The sequence below is a fragment of the Rissa tridactyla genome, chromosome 8, assembly GCF_028500815.1.
Source record: "Rissa tridactyla isolate bRisTri1 chromosome 8, bRisTri1.patW.cur.20221130, whole genome shotgun sequence".
Classification (NCBI taxonomy): domain Eukaryota; kingdom Metazoa; phylum Chordata; class Aves; order Charadriiformes; family Laridae; genus Rissa; species Rissa tridactyla.
This window is the reverse complement of record NC_071473.1, coordinates 47,056,673-47,079,140: the sequence shown is the minus strand read 5'-3', so window position 1 is coordinate 47,079,140 and position 22,468 is coordinate 47,056,673. Positions and strand designations below refer to the sequence as shown.

General features: G+C 42.7%; 1 protein-coding gene across 2 annotated transcripts in view; it reads left to right on the top strand.

Moving 5' to 3' along the window:
* LOC128913724 (cytosolic carboxypeptidase 6-like) overlaps positions 1 to 22,468 on the top strand; it is a 335,261-nt gene that overhangs the window by 127,929 nt on the left and 184,864 nt on the right. For both annotated transcript variants that reach the window (XM_054211794.1, XM_054211795.1), the window contains one exon: positions 2,656 to 2,770. In XM_054211794.1, coding sequence (XP_054067769.1) covers positions 2,656 to 2,770 — 115 coding nt within the window. The remainder of the gene's footprint in view (positions 1 to 2,655; positions 2,771 to 22,468) is intronic.

The following is a 22,468-nucleotide window of genomic DNA, read 5'->3' as shown; positions in this document are numbered from 1 at the left end:
CTTTAAAACTGAAACCAGCCTAGTGTCTCGAGAAGCCATAGTCTGAGTGTGCAATTGTTTCCCTTTAAGTAGTTTTGAGCCCTCCAGGTGTGCGTACTGTGGATTATGTTTTAGACACTGCCAGAAAACAGTTAGAGCAGCAGATTAACATAGCTAAGCCTTTCATGTTTGCATACAGTTAGGAAACCTGGTTATTCAGGATCCAACTGTGTCCCTGTCATTTCTTCGTGTTCTTGCTGTTGTATAATGAACAAAAGACACACCACCAGCCAAAAAGCGGATCGATGTTCAGTTTCCTTCATTGGGAGGAGGTAATTGCAGAAACATTTCCTGAGCAATATAATTATGTATATGCTAATTTGCCTCAGAAATTCAGGTTCAGTCTCTTCTCAAGAGGAAGACTTGGTTACAGAAAGGGACTTTCTCTTCTTCAGGATTAGTCACTAATAGATGAAAAAAAATTGCTGATGTTCAGAGTCAATTATACCTTGATCATCTTAGACATTTCAGAAGCCTCATTTTTCCCTGTGTGTTTCAGCAAATTAGAATTCATTCCAACAGCAACACAGGTTCAGATTTGTTATTATTTGAAATACAAAATGGGCCTTAGGAAATAGGGTACATGAAGAAGTTGTACGGTGTGAGATTCTGGTTCCATCTTTAATGTATGTTTGAGCCAAGTTGTGAAGAACGGTGTTTAACCTGGCGTGTACCTGGGTTTTAGTGTGTTTGTTTCTAAAGATTTTGATTGGATCACAAAAAAATCAGGTCTGAAGTCAGCGAGTTAGCCCGTGCTATCTCTTCTATGCTGAATTGTTGCTTGTTATATCTACTCCCTAGGGCTTTGCCCTGTCCAGCGTTAAACGTTTCTGATGACGGGATTCCGCTCTTCCCCTGGAGAGACAATTCCACAGCCTAATAGAGCTCGCCATTAGTGAAATTTTACTGATGATCAGCCTTAATTTTTCTCTGCTTAATTTTATCCTGTTACTAGAGCGTAGTGATTGATTTATTCTGGGGAAATTCAGTAAATGGTTCCTGCTTCACAGGATGGACCTCACAATAAATAGCAAATTGTCATGACCTGTCTGTGGGTGTCCTGAGATTACACAGGAACTCAATTTATCTCGACATTCATTCCCTGGAAGCTATTTCTGTCAGTACCAAGTCAGTGGAGGAATAAGCAATGAATTTAGCTGCCGGACTGCCTGCCTCCTGCCCCAGCACCAGCCTTGGAGCGAGGAGATGTTTAGTCGCTCTCTGAGCACAGGGCCCAGAGGCAGGAGCTCCTGTGGGGTCTGGTGCTGTGTCTGTGCCCAAAGGAAGGACATTTAGGATCTGTTTCCCCCGTCACTTGCCTTGGTTCCACATTAAAGGAGCTTCACTGATGAGGTGGAGTTACTCCTGGTTTTTATGGGTGTAAAGTAAGTGAAGAATCTGACCTTAAAAATTTCAGTCTATCAATCCCGCAGTTTCCCTGTGCCTGATACCGAGTTTATGTAACTCTCCCAGTTTTAGTGAGGCATTTTGGTACGAGATTCAACAAGGCCAAGTGCCGGGTCCTGCGTTTGGGTCACAGCAACCCCATAGAGCACTACAGGCCTGGGGCAGAGTGGCCGGAGAGCTGCCCGGTGGGAAAGGACCTGGGGCTGTTGGTCAACAGTCAGCTGAATATGAGCCAGCAGTGTGCCCAGGTGGCCAAGAAGGCCAACAGCATCCTGGCTTGTAGCAGAAACAGGGTGGCCAGCAGGACTTAGGGCAGTGATCATCCCCCTCTACTCGGCACTGGTGAGGCCCCACCTCAAACACTGTGTCCAGTTTTGAGCCCCTCATTACAAGAAAGGCATTGTAGATTCTGGAGCATGTCCATAGAAGGGCAACAAAGCTGGGGTGGGTTCTGGGGAACAAGTCTTACGAGGAGCAGCTGAGGGAGCTGGGACTGTTTAGTCTGGAGAAAAGGAGGCTGAAGGGAGACCTTATCGCTCTCTACAACTGCCTGAAAGGAGGGTGTAGTGAGGTGAGGGTCGGTCTCTTCTCCCACAGAACAGACAATAAGAGAAGAGGAAATGGCCTCAAGTTGTGCCAGGGGAGGTTTAGGTTGGATGTTAGGAAAAACTTCTTCACTAAAAGGGTTGTCAGTCATTGGAACAGGCTGCCCAGGGAAGTGGTTGAGTCACCATCCCTGGAGATATTTACAAGACAGGTAGATGTAGCGCTGAGGGACGCGGTTTGGTGGTGTTTTTGGCAGTGTTAGGTTTTAGTTGGACTCAATGATTTTAAAGGTCCCTTCCAACCTAGATGATTCTATGATTTTATATCTCTTCATATATGCAGATAATCTGAACTCTGTGTTCATATGTCAAGGGTAGCTCTGGGCATATGCTCAAACAAATTTGAGGTGCCTCAGCTCATATTGAGTTGGCATTATGAGGATGAACTAAGGTATTTATCCTTAAATTTCTTGTTTCTGGAGTTTTTAGAAGATGGCAGGTGCTACGTGATTGCAAGTGATTTGTTCTATTGGAAGCAGGAGCAGTGACAGGAATGAAGAGAAATGATAATTCTAATGTTTTATATGTGAAATTTTGGATAGATATCCGGAAATCACTGATGTCATAAATCCCCTTCTTTAAACTCTCTTTTCATTTTTCTCAGGTATAATTGATTTCCTTGTGAGCCAGCATCCTATTGCAAAAGTACTGAGGGATCATCTGGTCTTCAAGATTGCACCCATGCTCAATCCTGATGGAGTATACCTGGGAAATTACAGGTATGGTGTGGAGTGTGAATCTGTGTATTGTTATATCTACCTTATATGCCCTGCACTGTTTTGTCACTGAATCTTATATGGCTTGTTTCAATTAATTCCTCTTAAATGGAGGTTCTCATGTGGCTGTATGCTTCCTGAAGTTCCTGTCAAGGAAGGGGGCTCAACGGCAAGTTTGCTTGCTTCAGGGGATAGAGAGCAACAGTATCTGCTCTGCAAGCCTCCTCTACGTGTGGGAGTTAAAGTCAGCTTAGAGTTAGACCTTAGCTGTGTTTTATAAATGCATTCATTATGCTGCTCATCAGCCTCTATGTAAATGTGTCAGTCAATCACAGTTCCCTTCAACTACCCAGATCATCCATTAAAGTCACAGATTTCAGTCTATTATTATACTGTAATAGATAGGCATACATGGAATGGAATAATCATTCCACCCTATGCTAATTTTGCCTCATTTTAGTATTTGAATTACTACTTTACCACCTCCTCTGTTGAGAACATATTCAGATAATCTTTTGTTTTCCCTAAAATTGTTTGCTCTTAATGCATTTATTTACAAAATAAATGTGCTGCTGGAGGTGATAATGAAAAGCAGTTGATTAGTTGATGATTTGTTTGTGGGGGCAATTACATGTACCACATAGTTTTCTGCAGAAGCCCCTGAGAAATGTAATATACTGTATGTGGCTTTGCTTACAGCGCAAGACTAAATAACACAATATGCTCGGTAGCCAGGCTGCCTTGAGCTTTGATCTAACGAGGTATTGCACTGCTAAGCAGAATTAAGACTGGGTGGTTGTGTGGATGAGGGGACCACTGAGAAAGAAGCTAGAAGTTGCAGAAAGTGGTGCTGCTGGCTGTTCTTTGTTTTGGCCTGTTGTTCTTAGCCCTCCTGTGCTTTGCTACTTACTAAACTAAAATAGCAGGGAATGGCGTGGGGGATTTCAACAGTGCTTGTATACGTATTTTATAAGCGAAACTTCCGAGGACACGTAGTCTCCTTCCAGCTTCACTGATACTCCCTCAACTCTTGGCAAATCCAAAACCAGAGAGCGATATTGCAGTAGTGGCGTCTGACAGCATTAGGAATTTACCATAAAGGTTATGTCACCTTACAGGAATAAAGCCCTAAAATGGCTCTAGAATCTGATACTACATTGCTTTACTCCATTCCAGGTGGCCTGTGTGTAGGCAACTCCAGTTGCAATCAAGTAGCTTTTGTTTTCCCCAGAAAATTCACTTGCCCTGTAGGGTTTTTCTCCTGCACTATTATTTATAGTTTTTGAGAGACATGCAGCTTTGCAGACATGCACATGGCTCATAACTTGAAAAGCCTTTTGGGAACCCAGGTATTATGAAAGGGCACGTGAATTCATTTGGAATTGCTGAGCCTGATGGTATACTGTTGTTTTAGCTTTTCATGATACGCAGAATTTTCGACCCTCCTGAACTAAAGAGACTTTTAATGAGGTAGTTGGAAAACCACTTGATTTTCTTGCAATTCTTCACTTTATTTACAAATGGCCTAATGTAACTAATAACGTAAAAATGAGGGTAATAAGCAAAATGCTACCTATTACCTTGAGAAGAATATTAAAAAGCCTAGCAATGTGCTGGTGTTGTAGTTAACTAGTGCTGAGTGAATAATTTAGAGCAAACACTTTATTTCCTGCTCATACAAAATCCACAAGCACATCACAATTTATTTTCTTGAATTTACTGGATGAACTAAAAAAAAAAAATCTCTAAGGATCAATTGCTAGTGTTTGAAAATTTAACTCTGAGGCTTCTCTGTGATTGGCTAGATAAGTCTGTTTCATCCCTTTTGGTCTTCGTTCAGATTAGCACATAAATAGGACTTTCAGAAGTCTTCCACGTAGCCTGGTATAACACAGATCTGTTGGCTGGGGACAATCCCCTGCTTTTGCAAACAAGGTCTGTGGTGCCATATGCAGCCAGAGCAATTTTAGGCATTTGAACTTCTACTTCCTATTATCTCCGTCTTTCTCAAAGCAGCAGCTAGTGACTATTTCTTTGGTTCATTGAAGGTTCGCATTCAGAGCTATGCAAGCTAAGATAATGAAATGGGTAATTAAACCTCATGCTTGAGTTTGTAAATTGATCTCCTGCCAGTGTGAGAGAGATTTTTTTATTTTTATTTTTTTTTACCCCACCCGTACACAGCTTTGTGTAATTGGCAGAGTATCCTGTTGGATGCACTTCGCTGTCCTCTGAAATCCCAGGTGCAGTGGGCACCGTTAGTAGCCTGAGTATGTCAGCAGTTCCCCAAGAAGGAATGGGATATACTAGTTCTCCTGTGATCAAAATAGGAACTAACCGCTCATTTACCCAGGATGGTATGGTAACGGTTGGCTGATGGGATTTTCTTCATTGTCATTTTTGGGGATGCAGAACTTTCACCGAGGGTTTGGGTCCTGTGCTCTTCTCCAGAATCCTTCTTCCTTTGTTCTGAGTGCTTGCGAACTGAGGTTTAGGACTTAAAGCCAAAACTGCAACAATAATGCCAAGAATTGTCTATTATCTATAAACTGTTGCTCGTCCTCAAGAGAACAGACCAAATGGGTTGTGACTCTAAAGGGACTTTCTTGTGGTGAAATGTTCATAACCAGCAACAAGTGAGTTTAATATCACAGCTATAAAGCACAAGCGCTCGCGGCGCAGACACGTCTGTGAGGAAGGTTGTTTATATGTTGCGTGTAGATTCAGGCGGCTCTAAAAGAAATGATCATGGGAATATACATCAATGCCCAGTGTATCAGGATGCATGGAAACAGGGTGCTAAGCTTTACTGATTTATTGAAGTGTCTGCAAGAGTTTAAGAAGTGTTATTTGTGGACCCGCACAGCTAGAGATGAAAAGACAAGGTGCCTTCTTTATGTGACTTAACTGGGTGGTTAAGTGTCCCCTCTAATTTAGAGTGTTTGGGAGGTCTATCCGCAACTTTTAAAAGTGATTTTTTAAAAATAAATGGACAAAAGTTACGATTTGATTGTAATCTTAGAGCATAAATCTTTAATAGAAAGTGAACTCGTACAGTTCTATCTCTTAATAGCTATCACTTATGTACATAAACGAAGAGAGTTTGTGAAATTGCCTCTATTAGACTTTACTTCCAGTGCTGGCTGTGGTTTGCTGGTGTCACACTCTTCTGTGAAGATGACTACTACGCTGCTCTCTTCCTTCAGTGAAAAAACCCTCCATAGTCCTCTTCTTGCCACATGACTATATCCAGCTCTTTCTAACGTACAGGATAACGATAGGTACCTGCTGTTTACTGTGGTCAAGGATGTGGGTCTCTCCCAAAATAGGGAAGACAGGCTTCATCCCTTTCTTGAAGTCTTTAAAACCTGGTATTACTGTACTTCTAAGTGTAACTGGCTTTGCAGTTACAGTGTGTAGAAAATGTTATGCCACATGGCTTTGTTAATTAAATTGCCTCAGAAGATGCCATCAGTTGACCTGCCTAAAATGGCGAGTCTTCAGCATAATTTGCCCTCTGTTCTGTAACTTTTCCTCGGCTCTCATCTGAATTGAAAGACCCCTTTTGCTGGGGATGGTGCATGACTTGATCTTTAGCTTTGTGAAGGAACGTGGCAAAAAATAAAAATATTTGTGACTTTCTCCATAACACTAATCTCATCCTCTCTGATGGATTAAACTGTGAAACAGTTTTTGGAAATAAAGGAAAACTAGTGCTGGAAAGAGAGGTTTCTTGACTTTTCTCTCTCTGTTTGTGGTATAGCATTATCATCTTCTGAACCTATTACCATCCCCAGGGAGGTGGGGTTAGACTATGAGAAAAAAAATGTGGTTTTGATTTAAAAGTCGTGCATCCCCAGGCTTGGCCTGAACTTTCCTTTATCAAGAGCTTGTTCTTAAGCTGGCATTCTGCAGATGAATGCTGAAATGTGTCCCTGCAGGCAAGATGACTGTACCACACCATCTTAGATTAGTTCCAATTTGTCAGCCTCACCTTCCGGAGATGAAACCCTATACTGGCACCAAAAGGGATGTGTTTCTTTGTCTGGGCAGCTCTTCACTGACGTATCCCAGAAATGCCACGACAAGGAAGTTGAAATATCCTGACCGTTCTCTAAAGGTTTTTTTGCGTGACCCAGTGAGGCTTCCCGTTCCTTGTCGTTTCTGTGTTGCCTTCAGTCAGTGAGCTGTGACAGTATCAGCCTTCAGTAAATTAAAGCCATGAATTAGCTGAAATGTTCTGAACTGTCATCACTACAATATCCTTCTAGCTCGATTGTAGGGACTGCAAGAATTTCTGTGAACGGGGAGAAGAGGGCACACACCGATTCTAATCCTTTCTTGTTTTACTGTCAGGTACAATTTTTTTGAGGTCAACACAATCTTTACTGCTTGCTTGTGTGAGGTGTTAACAAAGCAATTTGTTGGACGGAAAGGAGGTTAGTCCTACCCAGACTGGAAAGCCAAATTCACCATAAACGGTGTCAGAGCCCATACTGCAAAGAAAGCTGTGTTGGGATGAAATGTTGTGGACAAATGGTATATTTTTGCCCCACAAACATCATAGAATCACAGAATGGTTCGGGTTGGAAGGGGCCTTAAAGATCATCTAAGTTCCAACTCCCCTGCCCTGGGCAGGGACACCTCCCACTGGACCAGGCTGCTCAAACCTCCATCCAGCCTGGCCAGTAAGGACTGAAATGGTTTGTGGAAGTGAGTTGAATTTGGCAAATTGTTTCAAGAGAAAAAAGGGAGCTGTGAAGGCTTGAGAAACATTTTAAATGATTCATATCAACATTTTATAATAGGCAATCTTCTCTTGTTTTTGTTTGTTAATGGCATGATTTGTTCAAAAAACTGACTTTTTGAAAGATCCCTTTTGAAGAGCCTGAAATATAAACAGAAAACTAGGCTTTGGACCAGACAAAATATTTCAGATTTATCCTGAATAGTTTTTTGTAGACTTTATTTCTGTGACTTTAGAAATAGTCAGAAGTTGAACATTCTTGCTCACATGTAATTTATGAGGGGTCTTTTGACAGTAAAAGCATATGTGGACTTTATCCAAATTATTTTAGCTCTAAATCAGAGCTATAAGTTGTAAGACTGAGGAGTGCTGATTTTGGTCTGTGATAGTATCACTTTGGGGGATGCACCTATAGCTGCATACATACATGTGTGCATGTGTGTTCACAGTGACTGGATATGTTATGTGGTTTTTACTGTCACTTGTCCAGTTACAAGACATGTCTACTTGTGTGCGTACTGTCATTTGCATAATATCTCTTGATTATTTTTCACCTATTTTTTTCTGGTGGAGAAGGTTTTTTTTCTTAGCTTCATTCAATGCATGTGAATTTCATGCATTGCCTTGAATTGAAAAACAGTGTATCCATCTCAGATGACAAGATGAAGCTCTCGCCGGAGTTTATTTTTCCTAATTAGGCGTTTGTCATTGTGTATTCTATATAACAATGTATAAGTAAACAATCATGGACCTTTTGAATAAATTTATTGGTTTTATTTATGTTACTGGGCATAAAAAATCTATAATTACCAGGTACAGCCACAATATAACTGATATTTAATGACAATTACTTTTTGTTACCATAGAAATGAGTCCAAAGTAGTTACCTATAATTTCTCATTCCCAAACCTCACACATGTTGTATTGCAGTATTACCATAGTAATTGCCTATTAGTCATCATAAAATAAGCAGTTACCCAGAAGATACCAGGATAGTGTGAAATTTCTCATCTCCTTCAAAACTTGCAGCACATGCTGCGTCTCGTCTTCCTTCAGTGGGATTTTTGCCTGAATGACAAGAATGTCCATTGTACATTAACCCAAGGGAAGAAGGGATGTGATTGAGAGAGAATTGTACTCTAAAAATACACCAAGTCAGGAAAAGTATCTTCCATCCCCTGAAAATATAGAACTATTTCTTATTATTGAAAAACAGGGATTTTTCAATCTCGTGAAATTGAGGTTTGCTCCTTGCCATGAATGTCCTGTTTGTTTTTTTTCTCTCCAATTCAGTTGTGACCAAAGCAGAGGCTGTACATCTTAGGGGGTCTGTGAGGACAGCATGTTGTGAGGACAGCATGTTGTTTCAGACCTCACAAGGCCGGTATCTGTGAATGCAGCAGTGCACAGTGTCACTCTCCTTGTAAGAGAGGGAGATGCTTGTAAGATGTTTCCCCCTCAAGTACTTCCCCAGCTTCCAGTGGATATTTTGCATATTTCCTGAACTCATGTGATTTCTGTCTGCTCAGTGATGTGCCGCGGGTTTGTCTTCCTAGCACTTGTCCAGTTTGCCCTCAGATGGTAAGCATTAGCTCTTTTGGTCTCCTCTGGCCTGAGGCTGTTCAGCTCCTGCCCCAGTGCAAGAAGCATCACCCTCTTCAGCCTTCTGTGAGCTTCACGGATGTCCTGGTTAGAGATAATGGACAGTGGACTGCTCCTCAGTGGCCGCTCTTGCCCCTTTTTTGTCTTCTTAATTTAGATTGCATGTTATTGAGGCCAGTGAGTCCCTCGCTGTGCCTGCCTAGATCACATTTAGTATCAGCTGGGGACTGGTGACTCATGTGGGGGCAAGTGGTGTTCCCCTTTGTGGATGGGACTACCAGAGAGGCAGGCCATGGGTGCCGAGCGTGTTACTGACCCCCTGGTAGAGTGGTGGCAACTGAGCCCTTGTCTTCTCCTCCCTTCCCAGTTTCAAAATTGGAAATCCAAGGTGGCTTTCCAATGCTTCGGTGTCTTTTTACAGCCTGCTGGATTAAGAACATCTGTGGCCAGGACCAACCACCCTGATAATGGTGGAAAAAACCAAATAGAAAAAGAACTGCCACAATGACAAAATGGCCATTTCCTTGTGTCGCCTTCTCCCATGCGGCTGGGAGAGTGGGTGAGGCATGGCAGAAGTTTTCTCCTCCCCCAGCTCTTGCTTGGCATTGAGAACAGGTCATCAATTTTCTATGCTGTCTTCGTCTTGTGTCCTGTGTGTGTGCATCTCCCAGATCATAGAATTGTTTTTGTTAGAAGTGACCTTTACGGTCATCAAGTCCAACTGTTAACCTAGCACTGCCAAGTTACTACTAAACCGCGTCCCTCAGCGCTACATCTACCTGTCTTGTAAATATCTCCAGGGATGGTGACTCAACCACTTCCCTGGGCAGCCTGTTCCAATGACTGACAACCCTTTTAGTGAAGAAATTTTTCCTAACATCCAATCTAAACCTCCCCTGGCACAACTTGAGGCCATTTCCTCTTGTCCTATTGCCTGTTATGTGGGGGAGAAGAGACCGACCCTCACCTCACTACACCCTCCTTTCAGGCAGTTGTAGAGGGCGATAAGGTCTCCCTTCAGCCTCCTTTTCTCCAGACTAAACAGTCCCAGCTCCCTCAGACGTTCCTCATAAGACTTGTTCCCCAGAACCCGCCCCAGCTTTGTTGCCCTTCTCTGGACATGCACCAGAATCTACAATGTCTTTCTTGCAGTGAGGGGACCAAAACTGGACACGGTGTTTGAGGTGGGGCCTCACCAGTGCCGAGTAGAGGGGAATGATCACTGCCCTAAGTCCTGCTGGCCACCCTGTTTCTGCTACAAGCCAGGATGCCGTGTTGGCGCCCTGGAAAGCAAAGTCTGGGGTGGATCTGCAGCAGTGGCACAGGGATGGTCTGGGCAGCAGCAATAGGAAATACCAGGGATGCAAATGAGCAGCAGAGGTCTTCTCTTGCCCTTACATCCAACTAGCTAGTAGCATTGCCATTCCTTTTCTGCTTGGAAGTCTTCTTTCCTGTGCGGTTTTTATTGCCCAGAGAGTGCTGTGATTGTAAGACAGCTACAGCAGTTGCTGTTTTGCTCACCATTACTTAAAAAAATCTTCCTTGTAAAAAAAGTTGTCATCCTTTATCTTAAAACAAATACTAGGTTTGCAAAAGGGTTCCTATCTACTGCCATTGAAAATGTTCTTTGTATCGATGTGGTAACTGCTCATTTAAACCATATTACAGCTCCTGAGTATTTTTCAGTTGCTATTGATGTGACAAATTCTCTTGCACAGAGGACTGCACCAATCAATAGAGTGAGTATATGTGCTTTAACAACAAAGCCACATGCCTTGGGGTTCCAGTTGAATCTGAACCTTTTAGTAGCATTAAATAAAGCTATATTTATTTTGCTTTTGGTGCAAGAAAAAAAAAAATAATCCGAACACAACCTAATTTAATACAACTTGTTGGAAAGGTTTGAAGGCCGTTTTCACATGTGATGAATACGTAACTAGTGTCAGAGCTGCTATTTTGTTGTTGTAAGCGAACCCTTCTCTTTTAGTTAGATTGATCTGGGACTACAGAGTAGCCTTTTATTTTTAGACGAGCAGGGAGAGAAGTCATAATGAGAAATATTGAAATCATATCTTTTTTATATCTGCCATTATTCCGCTGAGAATGAGACATGATGTCCTTAAAGAGACAGGGCTATTTATTTTCCATTTAAATAGCACCATTTGGGATTATTACCTTTGAGCTGTTATGCAGAGAATAAGCACCTAACTCATGAATCCCAGCCAAGTGAATCAAAGTTTGTACGAAAATGCCATTTTTATGTCTGTGAGTTGCTGTAGGAGCCTATTGTTGACCTTCACTGACTTTATTTTTCGCATGTTCTTGTCTTCTAGAATGTATTTGTAATTAACAGAGATCTTAATGTCAGTTTGGTTGAAATGTTTGCTTCCTTTCCTCCCCTCCTGAATAGCTGATCTTAGGTCTGAATAATCCCATCTGGGTTTCTTAGCTTTACTTTCAGTTAAGTAACTAAACATATTGGGCTTTCTTCCCTTTTTTTCTTTCCTAAGTCTGGCTTGTGTCTCTGGTGGTTTGAGTTCTTGTTCACAGCAGCAAACAAAGGACCAAAGACTCCAGTGGTGCGTGTTTGTTTGTTTGTGTGTTTTATTTAGGGTTTTTTATATTTATTTTTTTTTTAATTCTGCGAATGACTTAGTGAACTTCAGCCAATTTGCTGTAGATCTTTGTTTTGGTATACCCATCTGCAATTAGGTCTCATATATCTAAAATTAGTTGTGAAGCTACGTTTATTAGTGTGCGTAAAAGCCATGTTGCATTCCTTGGCTTTGAGGCACTTTGTAGGTACCAAGCAGTATTGTTTTAGAAAAACTATATCTTTAAATATACCCATGCAATCAAAGCAGTGCTTTATTGTTCGTTTTGCAAGTGAGAGAGGGGAGAAACACGCTGAGCTGGTCTCTGTCTAATGTCGTAACGAGCTGAGCTCTACTTCTGGAGCAGCAGTTGCCAGGCCACAATCCATGGCATGTGAGAGCTGATACAAAAGACTGAAGGGCTGCTCCGAAAAGGCTATTTGCCAGGCACAGGAAGTTACGGCTGTGACACAACCCAAGAAATATGCCTTGTATTCACAAGTGCCATCTGCTGGTACAGTTTATTGAGCTATTTCCAGCGACAGGTGCAAGACATGCCTGTAACTGGCTTTTTTTTTATTGGTCGTCTTCAGGCAGCTGCCTGCTTACACGGCACGTATTGTTAGCTTCCAGCATGCGTTGCACCTAGCTGCAAGCGCACCAAAGGCATCCTCCCACCCCAGCAGTTGCCATAAGGATGCTGTGCCAAAGTGCCTGCAAAGAGGGGAGGAATCAGAGCAGTATCAATGAGCAGGAAAGGTGTCCATGTCCCACGAGGAGACAGTCTGTGGTATGGAAAGCGTTTGCGTAGCTGTCAGCAACGGGGACAATCCAGATTCCAGTTCCCAAGGCTTTGCCTCCTCCCTTCCCACAAATGAAATTAGTGATAGTGTTGCTCTGCTGGAGGTCTAGTTCAGGCAAGCGCGCAGGAGTGTCCCTTGCCATGAGGGCTGTGACTTGGGAGTATGTGTTGATTCTCTGTGGGCTTTCTTCCCCTCCTGCCCTTGCCCTTTGTTTAGTTTTCCCTCCTTGGCACAATTACTGGCCCAAACAAAAGTTGTTTCTTGCAGAAATCAAGAGCAGCTGAAGCTTAGTGTGAACTGTACTGCCTTTTTCTGCACTGTATTTGCCTTGCCAGCAGCATCACTGAGTTGTCAACTCATCTGGGAGCAAATCCCAGAATCTGAAGTGTTGATGAGGTTGAACTCAGCTCCAGCCCTGCCCACATTGTCCTGTCCTGGGATGTAAGAGCTGCATCCATCCCTGCGGACACCCATGCAATTGAGGCTATAAACGGGGTTTCAAGCTGTCCTTGTGCTATCAGTTATTGAGTGGGGCTGTTCCCAGACTAGACTCCTCCATTCTTCCCCAAGTAACTTGGGAGTTACTTTGGAAGAGGTTTCTCTGTCCCGACTCCTGGCTAGCATGGAGTTACTGCAGTACTTGGTAGTACTCTCCTGACTTGTGGAGAAGAGAAGGCTCCGGGGAGACCTTACTGTGGCCTTTCAATATTTAAAGGAGGCTCATAAGAAAGATGAGGGCAGACTGTTTAATAGAGCCTGTTGCGACAGGACAAGGGGTTAATGGTCTGACACTGAAAGAGGGTAGACTCAGACTAGATATAAGGAAGAGATTTTTTTATGATGAGGGTGGGGAAGCACTGGTACAGGTTGCCCAGAGAGGTGGTAGATGCCCCATCCCTGGAAACATTCAAAGTCAGGTTGAGTGGGGCTCTGAGCAACCTGATCTAGTTGAAGATGTCCCTGCTCATTGCAGGGGGGTTGGACTAAATGACCTTTAAAAGTTCCTTCCAACACAAACCATTCTATGACTATGACTTTTGAGAAGAACCAAGACCCTCCTGTCTGTTGGTCCAGAGGGCCAGGCTACTTTTGTATTTTAACTTTACAGGTTACACTTCAGTGCTAGTTCGTGCCACCAAGGTTTGTCTTTGCAACAATTAAGTGAAAAAATAGAAACTACAAGTAAAGAGGAGAAAAATTTTCCTTAACTGTAGAAATGACCAATTAGAGGTCAAATTCTGCCTTAATGAGAGCACCTATTGTTCCTTCTAGGTGAACCTAAGAGGGAGAGCAAGGAAGGCGTTTTGCCTGCTGTCTGTGAGCAGAGGAAGGCTCATCATGTGATTAGCGTGCATCCCAGTTTTGGATTGTTCCACCCCAGACAGCACCTCAGAATCTTGTCCAACGTAACTGACGTTCCTTTCCTTACTCCACTTCCCTCCCACCCCCCCATTTCAGCAATATCTGCTCACCTGGACCTACGGATTCACCAGCTGTCAGGGAAGGCAGCTGAGGGATTAATTCTTTATGAAGAGCTTCCTGGACAGAGATCCTGGGATTTTCTGAAGTTACACCCATTTACACAAGATCACCAGCAACTAGTGATCACTTCGGTGGTTTCTGCAAGAGTCTCCTTCCTTGTAGTCACGTTTTATCACGTTATACAGGCGAGGGGTTCAGTACTCATCTTCAGTTCACTGGGGAGAGATCTATCACCTATCAATAGAAAAGTCCTGTCTTCCTGTTCCAACTGCCACTATGTGGGTGGGGAGGGGGAAATCCCATCCAAGTTATTAGGAAAACAATAGCAGCCTAAGGGAATGTTTGTTTAGGTTGCTTTTTGTTGTTTTCTTTTCCGGGGTGACAGCTGTTCTTTTCTTTTTTTCTTTTCTATTTTTTTTTTTTTAAATTGCAGCACTTAAAATGATGGCAGCTTGCTGTATAATTTAGAATATTAGTCCTAAGGGCAGTGTTGTGTAACATGAAAACAATCCTGAGACAAATCTCATCCATTATCTAAAACAATATTGTATTAATAAACCAACATTAAATAATTGGAGGACGTACATCACTTCTGGGGAGCATAAAGGCAGACATCTGCCCAAAATTCCCACTCGCATGTCTTGGTGAGCATGTTGGCTCCCAGACACCGTAATCGCTTTGTGACTTGAAGAGCCTTGTTTCCACTCTTTGCAGTACAGTATCTCTAAGTGGTTCATAGTTGTGATGTTTCCTCTGCTCTGTTTGGAGAAAATACCTTTTTTTTTCTTGGGTTAATTCTCATAGGTGAAGTCTCTCAAAAGAGACATGGGTAAGTGTTGAGTTTTGGGAGCTTACAAGGTGTTGAGCTCTTGAAAACTAGTCCTGGCACTCATTTGAAAATTTAGGTTGTGGCTATAAAGCAAACTCTTATTTAGCTACTGGTACACAAGCCTTTTCTGCTGAATCAGAGAGAGATTGCAGACTGCTGTTTCACAGCTGCTTTAAGCTAAGGAAAGTGCGTGCTGTTACCCAAAGGGGCAGTTCAGCTCTGTTTTTCCTCCTGGCTGTGCATCCCTGGCACCTCCTTTTTGCTGGGACTGGTGCTTTCAGGGCAGTGCTGTGAGCCAGAAAGGACCGCTCCTGCAGAAAACCAGCCTGACAAAACAGTTCTCACGTGGCACCCTATGCAGCCAGAAAAATGGGACCAAGACAGGAGGGAGGAATGGGCAGAGAGGGATCCCTTCTTAGTGGCAGCTCGGGTGTAGGTGGGCTTAAAGCAATGTTGAAGCTAGAGCTCAGGATCTAGATGGCTGTTGTGCAGTTATTCCGGGACATTGGAAATGAAAGACGGTGATATCCAGTGATTTCTTGGATGGTTGTTATGTGTTCAAATGCCACCATGCCTATGTGATCTCTTTCTTAAGATTATTGTTTGCTAAGAGCAGGAAATGATTATTTATACTGCTTGGTAACAAGTTGGGTGACTTGTCGTGTCCATTCAGGAAAACAGGGTCTTTATGGTGTCAAAGGCTGGAAATGAGCTGTTTCCATGCAACTGTTATACTCCATTACGTACACGGGGTGAAAAACTGTCCACAGAATCCTTTTCTCTCTCCACTCCCTATAAATACAGAAGCCATCATAGCCGTGCTGACACGGCAGAGGGAGCAATTAATCTCATAGCAGATTACTTCTCTGCTGCCCCTGGCGCCAGGCAGAGGGGGGATGTCAGGGTAGTCTGGGAGGAGGTAGATGTGGCAGCTGATTGACAGCTGATGGCTTTGCCTGGTTGGTGCCGAAGAGCTGGAGGAAGAGCGCTCCGGCGACATGGAGGGGTTGGGATCAGAAAAGGGATGTGACATTTCTGGACACACAGTGTGGAGACACAAAAACATCAGCCGTCTCTGCCAGTGTGAGCCAGACAAGTATTTTGCCTCTTCTTCCCCTCCCAGTCTGGAAAGGATGTATATTAATAGAAGTATATGTGACTTAACGCGCAGCTACTCGGTGTTAACCCAGGTCCCCAGGGAAGAGAAGTGCTTATTTCAGGTTGCGCAGATCATAAACCTGCTGCCTTGTGTGACGCGTGTGCTCTGAATACTAATGCTCCCTTTTCCCTTTTCTTTACTGACACGGCCATTGAGCTGATGAATTGTATAGATTATACAATGATAATGGATGGGGAAGGGGAATTTCATCTGTCTCTTTAACCAAAATATGAACAGTAAATCCTGTCTGTTTGCAGAGAACAGCTGGATTTCTAATAACACTGGAATGCTGTTGTGGTGGCGGGGGGTGGGTTTAGCTGCCCCCCTCCCTTTCATCACTGCCATTCAGACATCCAAATGCTTGCAAAAGGACTGGAGCTTTCCAACACCCTGAGGCTAATGCGGCAGTCATCCTGGGAGTCTGCCAGCCCCGTCGGATCTAGGAAAAGCCTGAACCCCTCTGTGGTGCCTCTGCACCATGCCCAGGGGAAGGAAGGGAGGCAGGGGCCTTGCATTTGATTCTCCAAGTAACAGCTGGGTGAGAGAATGGTTTTTTCTTGTAAACAAGATGAGTCTCTATTCATAGAGCGGGCTGAGCGCTCATCTGATCCTGTGCAAAGCAGCGAAAGAGCTGCATTGTGGAAGGGCTTATGGTAAGCTTGTGCGCATCTTTGGGAATCTCAAGAACCGAAAGAAGGATGGCACAGAAATGTGCAAAGCCTCTCAGGCCGGTCACGTTTTGTATTACTAATAATAAATTTTGTATATTGATTTGAACTGAAATAGGTTAGCAAGGGAGCCTGAACGTTCAGACGATTGATAATGCATTGACACTGCAGTGTTGACCAGAAGCCACAATCCTGTTCTGCTAGGTGCTGTACAAGTACATCATAAATGATCCTCACTTTCCTAAAGTGCTTTCAGAGCTAAGAGAGTGTGGCACAGCAGGTGGACAAGGCAATCAAGCAAGCTGTTATAGCAGGAAAAGACAGAGTACTAAATATAATAGGATGAATAGTGGTAGTTCTTTTTCCCTTTTTTATGTTGTGTTTTTCCCCCCCCGCCCCTGTCTGGTTTGTGGCAGGAAACACAATAGCTAACTATACAATCAGGCTGAATAACCTTCGTATATCAACTGATAGTAGCACTACTCTAAATTTGGTGAACCCAGGGAAGGAGCTTTCAGTGACAAAATACATTTGCAAAGGAAGGTTGACCCAAAAGGTATGTTTCTTCAGAATGGGTTACTTTTAAGTGTTCCTCTGTTCTCCTCTTCTTTACTCCTTGGACAAAACTGTGGAGCTCTACTTGGCTTCCAGTTTAAGCATCATTTAAATTCTAGCACTAGGATTTTCGTTATTCTGTTGCAGCTGAGCAGTGTTATGGTTTTACCCATTGTTTTACATCTGGATTAAATTGTCATTTTGTGCATCTGGAGGTAGGTTTGTTCCGTAGGTTTTGGAAATCCACAGATGTTCAAGGCCCAGTCAATCTTTTGGCAAGCATTGCTAGTGAGGAAGCAACACAGTGAGAATATCTATTCCATGCAAGCTCTCCCAGCAAGTTTTTGTTACCCCAGCAGTTGTCCTTGGATAGATCTTCTGTCTACTCTTCCAAGACTGAAAAGAATCAATTGACAAACTGCCAGTCTCTCTCCTTTACTTTCTATTATGTGTTTGCTAATCTTCTGTACATTTTCAGCTGCTAAAATCTTTTTCTGTTTTTAATTCTTCCAGTAGGGTTTACTTTTACTCCTGCTGTTGACATGCAAGGAGGAACTGATGCTGGCGTGGGTTTGTTCTTGACATCTCCATCTTGCTGATGCTTTGCTAACTAGTGTAAAAGAAAGACAGGTTGCATGCAGGAGGTATGCTGCTATTGGTGTGGGTGAGAGGCAAGTGCAATCCTAGCAGACAGTTCTTATTCCTTACGTTGGTCACCTTTTCAATTACAGATCTGATCTGCTAAAGTCTTGTCATTCTCATTCTAGTTTCTGTTAATGAAATGCATTTAACTGTCAGCTCTTGTTAACAGTAACAACACAGCCGAGGATTCATAAATTCCCATGGAAGTCAAATCACTGCTACCTTGGAAGAACTCAGTCAAGTCCTTTTTCATCTTGAAGCTAGAGGAGGAGACAACCACAGCTTTCTTGATCCAGCCAACCAGAACATTCTGAACAATGAATCTATCTCAGACTTTTATTTCTGATTCCTGTCTGAAAATGTCTAGATAGATACTATGTTTCTAAGAATCCTGAGGTTTTGAGTCCATGTCATCACTCAGTTGTGCTCTTTGTATCTTGGATCTATCTCGAATTATTACTTGTTACCTGGAACACTCAGAAATTCAACTTTCCAAAAGCCAGTCAGGCAAGTGCAGTCTATAGATGTGTAAACAGTTGTGTTTGGCACAGGTTTGACCTGTTCTGAAGAACTACAAGAATGAGAAGAGAATTAGAAAAATTGCCATGTGACAAGACAGTCGTGGAGCTGAGTTTGTTTAGGTTAACAGAGAGAAGGCAAAGGAATGGATGACGTGATCTGAGACCGTATGTGGGGACTCATAGTGCATGATCTGAGTCTGAGTACGTACGTAAGGAATATACTAACATGGAGTAACATAAAGGTTACTTTTCAGTGTAATAGGGGAGCGCATAAAAGAGTAGAATGTCTTGAAACTGATGTTCAAGAAATGAAGACTCAAGTCCTTGAGGGGATGATTAAAGACTGTGGTGTATTATCCGTGATGGACTGTTTTGAAAGCAAAATATTTTCCTAAAAGATCTGTATGGGGATTTATTGTTTTATTGGTTGGGGTTTTTTTTTGTGAATGGGAATGGCTTCAAGGGAGGTCTTTGTATGTGAATGGTAGGTCAGCAAAGATGATCACAGTAGCATCTTTCTGCCTTTAAAATGTGTCATTTTCAAAGTATTGTACAGTGCTGATAGTTTTCTCTTGCAAGAAGCCCATATACCCAGTGATCTCTTGGTCTTTCTTAGAATTATAGGTTTGTTTCACTGGAAAAATTGGGCAGACTGCATATAAACTTAAATCGTTCAATCTAATTGAAGTACTCTGCAAGTTCTGGAGAGAATTTCTTCCTTTCAAATGACAAATTCCATTAGAATCATTGGAAGCTAGAGGCTTTTTCTTTCAACTGTCCAACGCAGAGGGATTTACGGTTTGGTATCATGTAAGCTTAATAAGGTAAAGAAGAAACATCACAAAATAAAATTTCGTAACTTCTCAGAAAATCCAGTTAACTTTTGCTGGTGCCTCCCTGAACACCTGCCTTAAAGAGAAGCTGTTGGACTGAAGCGGTATAAGCCCTGTGGTTGTTCCAGGTCTGCGGAAGCAGGAGGAAGGTCAGCTTTGACCATGTCATCATTGCTGGCATGATCAGAAATGGTTTCTGCCTGTGTATTCCTCAAGGACAGTTAAGTTCATTACAGACATGGTGCTCTGTTGTTAAGACAAACATGCTTGGTTGTTTTTTTTATTTTTATTGAAAAGATACAATTTCTAACCTGTAAAAAAGGCTGGAACATGGAACTGATAACAACTAATTAAGTTGGAAGCAGGTCATGACTAAGTGCTGGGATGAACAAAGAAAATAGTGTTGACACATTCATTATAAATGGATCTCTCGGATAGTCCACATCTCTTTTATATAGTCCTGGAAACAATACTGTATTTTCCTATATCTGGGGACATCATATGCATTAAACTTTGAGCCCTTAAATGGCATCAATGTGCCTTTGACCAGTGGTCAAGGTGAAAGCTGGTATTTAGTTGGGTGAAGAACAGATTATTTTGTCTTTGGTCATCTTAATTAAAATGATCACCTAAATTTCTCCCTGTATATGTGTTCATACTACCATTTAATTACCTGAAGAAGTTATCTTGCAAATTAGAATTACTGCCAATGATAAATTGATAAAATACAGCAGAAATGCCAAGTGGTCATTTACAAGATTGGAACGACTTTAATACAACCGGGTGATATTAAGAGCTTTGTTTTACACCATTCCATCATTCTTAATCAGTACTTCAAGAAAACTGCAAGGGAGGTGGAGTCTGGCCATCAGTTCTGTGCTCTTCACGTGCTCCTGTGCCTTTCTCACTGCATCCTGTTGGAGCAGGATGCTGCGCGGGTCCCCAGCTGGGCAGTCCTGTTCTAGATTTGAGGAAAGCCTTAGGTCTTCACTGGATTTGGAGGCTTGCACTCAGGTTTGCATCAGCAGCTGCTGGTTCTCAGGTGCTGACGTTTCAGTTGCTGACACTGAGATATGTCAAAGGCTTCTGGAGCTCAGATGAAGAGCGTTTAGCGGTTTCTTAAAAACATAGGTCCTTCTATAGCATGTCTCAAATCAGACGTCTGAAAACTTAGTCAATCTTGAAATTTTTAGCATTGGAATTTAAACTGTAGCTCCCCGTTGACCCCGTGGAAAGGCTCTACAGTTATTTGTGTTGCAAATGGAAGAGAGAGCGAAGTGGAATTTCAGGTGTTTGAAGCTTTCTCTTGTGATTCCTGTTTCAGTGCTCATTTCCACTCAGGTCTACATGTGTTGGTGGCCTATTCAGCATTTGTCATTTCCCACGAGGAAGACACCCAGTTCTGACCCACAAGCGGTGGTAGCAGCCTGGCTTCCTAACGCAGCTGCTGCCACTGGATTTTGTTCCTTTGCACAAATGAGTCCAAAAGGACAAACGGGCCTAAACCAGTTGCAAGTAAAATTTCCCAAGGGATTGCCTGCAGGCATAAATGCATCAGTGTTGGGACCAGAGCAGCTGCCTCTGTCCTGTTGGCTAAGGATCTGTTTTGGGGCAGGATAAGGCATCTCAGGACACAGAGCATATGAGGAATGGAATTTGGAGGAGAGTGTTCAGCTGCAGGACAGAACTATGCCTGTATTCTCTCTCTCTCTCGAGACTGCTAAACAACTCCCAAGAACAGCCTGGAATCCTGAGCTTCTATATTTGTTCGTTTAGGAAAAATAAAAAAAAAAGGCAGAAATATGTAGTCTGAAATTTTTTCCTTTGTCTAAAATTTTGTTTAATAAATAGGACTTTTCTGGGAGCTTGTGGGTTATTGATTGAAAAAAAAACCAAACAAAAAAACCAAAAAAAAACCCCAAACCAAAAAGCCAGCAAAGGGCTTTCTGACAAAGGGCAGATTTCTAGAACTAGCTCTGTAGTTCTCCTTTTGCATGTAAGTGGATGTAGTTTTACATGAAGATGTATTTCTGGAAGCAGGTGATGCCATCGCAAATAAGATCCTGGTTGTCTCTGCAAGAAATGATTAGATCTGTAAGTAACAAGGGCATAACAGCTGCATGTTTCAAGGCTCCACGGGAGACTATTTCCAGTCATCCTAAAAGATCAACATGCTTTGATTTGTTTTCAGAACTCTTGTTATCCCAAATTAAAAAAAAAAAAAAAAAAAAATCCTTCAGAGGGGGTATCATTAAATGGGCATTTGTCCATATAACACACCTCTGTGACTACAGTACGTAGGAGTCTCAGTCTTCTAATCTCTTGAAAAAGCTGGAGAACAGGCCTTTAGTATACAGACCTGAACAGGAGGGAAAGTGCTGTCATCTGCTTTTTTGTCCCTTTAAAATACCGTATCCTCTGCCCAGAGATTAGAGCGAAGGCCTGGCTTTAGTGCCGTAATACCTAATTGAATTATGAGCCTAGGTGTAGTCCTGAGAGAGGACTTAGCACAAATTCTCATACTGATTTTGGCACTTAAATTACCTTTCAACCAATGACACTTGCTTTAGCTTGAGTACCTGAACTGCAGCTACTCTGGGGCATATTTTTAAAGGTAATCTGTGCCTAATTCCCGTCGATTCCACCAACATGTCATGGGACAGAACCTGCCAACAAGAAATTAAGAATGTAACTGGTAGACAAGGACCTGATGTCTACCACCTACAGGACATGTGGACAGGACAAATGTGAGCTCCAGTAGGAAATTGCCATTAGCGAGAATTCCTGTGGCGATCCTTGACTGGAGAGGAGACAGAGTTCAGGAGGCTTTTGGGAATGACTGCGGGGAGCAGAATCACAACAGCATTTGATACTCTGGTTTATGCCTGGGCATAAACAGAGACGTAGTGTAAGAGTTAAGTCTTTTCTGAGCATGGCTGATCATTTGCTAGGGAGGAGAGGGGCCTTCTCTCTCTCCTTGCTGGCCGGGGTTGGTATGATTTGCTTGCTGGTTTCTTATACCAGGCTGATGTGCCATTGCCAGTATTTGATGTGGAAATACAGAGTGGAGTAACTGTTAAATACCTTTTATTAGCCTGGGCTCATGTGACATCCTCCTGAGAGTTCAGGGAACCTTATGTGCATGTTCTACCTTAAAATACTGAAAGAGGCTGGTCGAGTCACTGGGCTAGTCCTGTGCTCTCACCTAGCTAATTTGCCTTGTTGCACTGACTCTGCTTTGGGAGGTTTAAGATGTTAGTGTGGAA